The sequence below is a fragment of the Anoplopoma fimbria genome, chromosome 18 (genome assembly GCF_027596085.1).
Source record: "Anoplopoma fimbria isolate UVic2021 breed Golden Eagle Sablefish chromosome 18, Afim_UVic_2022, whole genome shotgun sequence".
Taxonomy (NCBI): domain Eukaryota; kingdom Metazoa; phylum Chordata; class Actinopteri; order Perciformes; family Anoplopomatidae; genus Anoplopoma; species Anoplopoma fimbria.
The window spans coordinates 12,688,761-12,694,536 of record NC_072466.1 but is presented as its reverse complement, the minus strand read 5'-3'; the positions used below and the strand labels follow the sequence as shown (position 1 = coordinate 12,694,536).

The 5,776-nt window shown below is 41.0% G+C and overlaps 1 protein-coding gene across 2 annotated transcripts; it reads right to left on the bottom strand.

Moving 5' to 3' along the window:
* Positions 1-507: 507 nt before the first annotated feature.
* Positions 508-4,472, bottom strand: hlx1 (H2.0-like homeo box 1 (Drosophila)). Of its 2 annotated transcripts, XM_054618625.1 has the most exons (4): positions 3,872-4,472; positions 3,171-3,353; positions 2,840-3,024; positions 508-1,389 (listed from the first exon to the last, which is right to left on the bottom strand). In XM_054618625.1, the coding sequence occupies exons 1-4, from the start codon at positions 4,281-4,283 to the stop codon at positions 1,084-1,086; spliced, it is 1,086 nt and encodes a 361-aa protein (XP_054474600.1). In that variant the 5' UTR covers positions 4,284-4,472; the 3' UTR covers positions 508-1,083. The 2 variants fall into 2 exon arrangements, with proteins under 2 accessions (XP_054474600.1, XP_054474601.1); XM_054618626.1 differs by lacking the exon at positions 3,171-3,353.
* Positions 4,473-5,776: the final 1,304 nt, after the last annotated feature.

The window sequence follows — 5,776 nt, the reverse complement described above, 5'->3', positions numbered from 1 at the left end:
ATTATGGAAGTATGATTTGGTCCACTCAACCTTTTAGACTGTTTGTCCGTTGAAACACTCCGTTTTTCCACGTTTTGATTTCAATCAACTCATTCATTTGGTCTGTTGTTTGTTTTTTAATGCTATTAAACTCAATGACTCGGGTTGTTTATCTTTTTTTCTGGATTTAACCACCACATGTTGTACAGCAGCGTCTCCGTTTCCACCTCCCACTCGATTTGAATTTATTTATTTTGCTGCATATTTACGAGTATGCAACTATTTGTTATTGTTATTGTTATTGTTGCTGGGGCTTTTGCTTTTCCTACTCTATATTAAAAAGCAAATAAAAACAGTAAATCAAATAAACCAAAGGTAAATATTTTTAACACCAAAAATTAAATAAAGTCAGTTGACAACAAATAATTGCCTGACTTCTGATAAATGAGCAACTTGTAAATTCCTGCAATTAAATAATAATAATAATAATAATAATAATAATAATAATAATAATAATTCGTAATCCAATTTTCAAAGTAAGAAACGTTTTATTTACAATATTTTCAGTGCAAATTATTATTAACAAAATAGCACATCTATATATCCAGACAAAACAAGTTATACATGAACTCTGCTGTGATGTTCTACAACTCCATTTATCAGGTGAAACGAGTGGTTCATAACCTAAAATATTAAATTCACAACCGCATTATTTCCTTCAGGTGAGGAAAACATGAAGCACACGAAGCTCTTGAGAGGAAAACGACAGTAAGGAGACACTGGAGGTGGCCGGAAGTCCGATTTTTTAATTTTTAAATAGCTTTTTTTTTTTTTTTTTTATCGTTATGGAGAACCTTAATAAAATGAACACATTAAATGGCACCATGTTCATGGTGTCTTGGCTAAAATAAAGGTGTCATTTTGAACAAATAAATGGGCCTACTGTCTTGTTGCTCCACTTGTTCCCAGGAATTAGACAGGTACAGGCCTGGCTTTACGTTGCAAATGTCTCATAGTTAGTAAATTGAAACTCCGGGTGCTTTTTTAACATCACTGTCGTTCTTCTGTCAAAAAATAATAATAACAAAAAGGTATTGTTCATAACTACAGTATGTGGGAGGAGGCCTCTGTGGCCTCCGCGCCGCCGCTCATGATCACGCTGGTTTTGTTTGTTTGCTCAGAAACGTCCACATGTCCGTCGGAGTTTTCCTCCGGAGCCTCGTCGGACTCACACTCGCTCCGTCCCTCGCTCCCACACTCCGACTCCTCCGCCGGCTCTTTCAGCTCCGCGCCGCCGGACTCGGACGCGCTCTTGTCCGGCTGCTCCTTCTCCTTCTCCTTGTCCTTCTGGGCCTGCGCCTCTTTGGAGTGTCTCCACTTCATGCGTCTGTTCTGGAACCACACCTTCACCTGGAAACACACACAACACACACACACACACACACACACACACACACACACACACACACACACACACACACACACACACACACACACACACACACACACACACACACACACACACACACACACACACACACACACACTGTTGCTTCAGACTGTTTCTGTGTGTATTTCAGTGACATACAACTGCAGCCTGTTTGCACAGTCCATTTATATACTTTCCTCACATTTTCCTAATATGTTTATAATTTAGGAAGTTTAAGTCACATGATTTTAAATCTTCTATATTATTTTTTTTTAAACATTGTACGGTCAATATATTTTTTTTCATAGGTGGTTTTGATTTGTAGATTTAAGTAAATATATCAAACATTCATGTCGACCATTCAGTATAGATATCTGGGATTATCCTAGTGTCTAGTTTGCAAAACTATTGTGTAAATATAGTGCAAACTATATTATTAAACACTTACATGTTGCTACCCTGGGTATACTAATATATCATTTCAAATGTAATATTAGAGAGAAAGTAATAAAATTAGATAATCTGTGTCAGTTTTCATTAATGTTGACATGTTCCTGGGTGAGTTTAAGTGCAGGCGTGACGTTTGTACAGTGTGATTATATAGAAACAACAACTGTGTTGCTCAAAATGAGATTTCACCAGAACATTGCTCAACCACTCAGGTTTCCAACTTCAATGTAAGGACTGGAGCTCTTCTGTCTTTTGTCAGTCCTTTTTAATTCATTTGAAATATGAAGTTCTTGTGCTGAGTTGAGGAATGTAGGTCGCAAACACTGAAGTGAAAATAGCAATATATTGAATCATACTTTTTCTTTGGTTTGTCAAGTTCTGAGCCACCACTTGGGTCACTTAGGTCATTGTTTACAGCAGTGTTTCTAGGAATTTGTCTTTTCAGCAACCTGTGGCTAACTTTACGCATGGTGGGTATGTTACAGGCTGTGTTAAGTATTTTTAAAACCTCTAAGAGTAAAGATGGCAGAATTTAGACTTGGCATGCCATGTAGGGAATTAAGAGTTTACAGAAAACATAATTTACAACTGAATTATTAAATATGACAAAGTCCAAACAATAAGAAGTAAACTGTTATTATTTGATCTGGTCAAAGGGGGAGTAAGATAAGGTAAGCAACGACGAAATTACATTAAAACCAAACATATACAAAATAATAAAAATACAACCATCAAATTAAGTTGACAGGTAAAATGAAATAATAATAATCTCTTATTTGATAATCAATACTCTAAAGAAATGAAGGGAAACCTATCTTGCTTATTTACCAATAACCTTTTTTTGCTGTTTTTTCAAACTTTTTTTGTCTATATGGTTTATGCTAAAGATGCTAAATCTTGTATAAATCATTCTTGCAAGAGGTAATCCAAAGTTAAGACCTGTGCAGGTAAACCTCGTGTTTAGTCAACACTGCCTCTTACCTGAGCATCTGTCAGCCCGAGCATCGCAGCCAGCTGCTTTCTGTCCGGTTTGGTGACATACTTCTGTATTTCAAATCTCTTCTCCAGTCCTTTCCTCTGCAGGTTTGAAAACACTGCCCTCGACCACGACCTCTTCCTCTTGTACGTCTGTGGCATGGTGTCTTTGGTGAGGACTGCATACGGACCTAAAAGACACGAGGAGGACATGAAGTTGAAGCAGAAAAGAGAACAGAAACCAAAGTGGCATTCACTGCAGGTGTCTTACACCTCCAAACAGAAGAGCTGGACGGGCCAGTTTCCTGTCTGTCACAGTCCTACATGTGGTGGCTACCTGGGAAGGTGTCCTGAAACTGATGCTGGCCTGAATGCCTGCTGCTGCTGTTGCCTAGTGAACTCATCATGGCGGACGCGTCGCTCATCCCGGGGTCTATGCAGGAGAAGTACTGGCTGGCCGGAGGGTGAATGGGGACGTGGATCCCTGACTGACGGTTCGAGCTAACGATGGATGTGAGATCTGTTACAGAGCGAGAGATGAGGGGCTTCAGTCAGGAAACAAAATAGTCACACTGGCAACCTGGGGGGGGGGCAAGATGGTCTAGTATTTAGAGAGACCATCAGACAAAGTCAAAGCCTGGATTCAAGTGTGACTGCTAAAGTGTCTTTTAGCAAACTTCCATCTGTTTGTAGCTGATCATGACCCCTGACCTCTCTGGTTTGGGGGCAAGGGAGCAGAGGATATCCCCACAGGGCTCCTTAAAGTGAATGTTATGAGGCTATTTGGGGCTCTGACTGCTCTGTGAACAAGTCTGTCATAAACTTTACAAAAAAAGCTGCTTCCAGTTGGTTGTTTCTAAAGTTTGTACATGATTTTGTCTGGTGGTACTTAAACGTATCATTAAAAAAAAGGACGTTAAGGCCACAAAACACATCCCTATTTATTGTTTTGTTTAGCTGACATGACAGGAAGCTTCTCTATAAACACCACATAATCTATTTGGAAATTCATCGTGTCGTTAAAAACTCTTTTCTCACCTCTTAATGACGACTTTTCTTTGCCTCTCTGATCAAAGTCTGTCGACAATATCCGATCAATTCCGAATTTGAGGTCCTTGCTTGAAGGCGGGGGTGCTTGTTGGGAGTTGAACGCCGTCCTGGAGACTGACGTTAGATGTAGTCCGTGTCTGCTGTAAGGAGACGCCGGACTCAGCCTCGCACCGTACGGCTCGGGAGCGACGGGAGAAGGACGCAGCGGCGAGTGGTGGTGTCCCATATGCACCATCAGCGCCGAGGAGCCCGGGATGGTCTCCGCGTCTCCCGCCTGCAAAATGTCTGCGATGCAAAATGAGGGTTTCTTCATCGTATCCACAGAGAAGCCCCCCGCGCAGTACGCAGACCAGAGGCTGAAATTCGACGCGTAAAACGGGTTGAGCCCGGCCGTGTACATCCCGCAGCCTCTAATGCGACTTATTGTTTCTCAGAAGAGGGTATATAAACATACAGGCATGTATATATAAAAAAGAAAAAAGAAAAAGAAGAAGCAGGTATGGAGGTTTAGGGGGATAGGTGATAGGTCCACTTTGTGTCAGTGCCAAAATCGCTCTCCCAACTCTGAAATCCAAACCCTGCAGCTCCACTCTGAAGTTCCTCCGCTGACACTGATTGGTTGCTTTCAGGGCCAATGGATGTTTTGCAGTCGCTCACATCACGCCCTTACAAATGAGGATGGTGTGTAACCAAAACACACACACACACACACACACACACACACACATACACACACACGACCGGGGACACTTTGGAGCAATTTTGATCCTGAGATGATGGATTGATTACTTAAAGAGAAACCCCCCACCCATCACCGCACAAAAAAACAAAACATTACACCCATTACCTCTTATGTTGATTTCTTTTTTCTTTCATTTAAGGAAATAAATCACATTTCACTCCAGAGGCGAGTTTACATGTAGAAGACTAGAAAGATTTTTAAGAAAGTATTTAAACTTTTTTATTTTCGAACACAAAATACATACATTCTCTGTAAAAAGATTTTTAAAAATGCAATATAAAAACATGCCAGAGGATTACGTAAAATAGGAAAAAATAATAATCTCCGTGTAGCACGTGACCCTGAGCCCAGGAGAGGCTCTATTAGCGCCTCTCATCCTGTTTTTGATGGGCCGTGATTCGTGTTAAATGAGCGGATATTCCTGCTAGATTTGCCCCCGAAATAGAAGCTGTTTTAGTATTTTAGGATACAGCAGAAATCCTTATTTCTTCCGGAGCAGAGGGGGGGACTTTTATAATGACTGTTAGAACTTCCCCTTTTCAATATTTGTGCAACTTTATCTCGACCTGCAAGTTGCACGGTGACGCAAATCCGTCCCCATGCTCATAATAAACAGAGGAAACCGATTCCCCTCTAAAACACCAAAACACAATTAACTTCAGAGGCGATACCTCATCCGCGAGGCCCTCAGGATCCACACGTTGGGTCCTGACCAGTTACATTATAACTAAAACTGTACCAATGTACTAATTCTACCATTGTTTTCCCCTGTAGCCTTAACATGAATTAATTTGTCGTTTGATATTTCGCTTAAAACAACACCTCTTTGATATTAGCATTAATAACATCTGTAATTATTATAGGTTTATATACTTTCTGTATTTTTCTAACTGTCAATTAAAATGATCTCTCTCTCTCTCTCTCTCTCTCTCTCTCTCTCTCTCTCTCTCTCTCTCTCTCTCTCTCCCACTGTCGTGCCGTGATACTGTCCTCCTCCTCCTCCTCCTCCTCCTCCCCCAAACAAACTCTCCGATCGCATGTTTTTTCTCTCTCTCGCATGTGTTGAAACAATGGCTTCTGAAGCCCGCATTCATTTAAGTCTTGCTTCATGGGGCGGAAGCGCCGATGACCCTGACTGCCTACTGCCTGCT

What these genes read in the sequence shown, in the direction of transcription:
- hlx1 (XM_054618625.1), bottom strand. Translation starts at nt 4,283, where the DNA reads ATGTACACGGCCGGGCTCAACCCGTTTTACGCGTCGAATTTCAGCCTC. An exon ending in AGAAAAGTCGTCATTAAGAG is followed by an intron (nt 3,354 to 3,871) that starts GTGAGAAAAGAG and finishes GCTCTGTAACAG; the next exon opens with ATCTCACATCCATCGTTAGC. An exon ending in GTTTCAGGACACCTTCCCAG is followed by an intron (nt 3,025 to 3,170) that starts GTAGCCACCACA and finishes CGTGTCTTTTAG; the next exon opens with GTCCGTATGCAGTCCTCACC.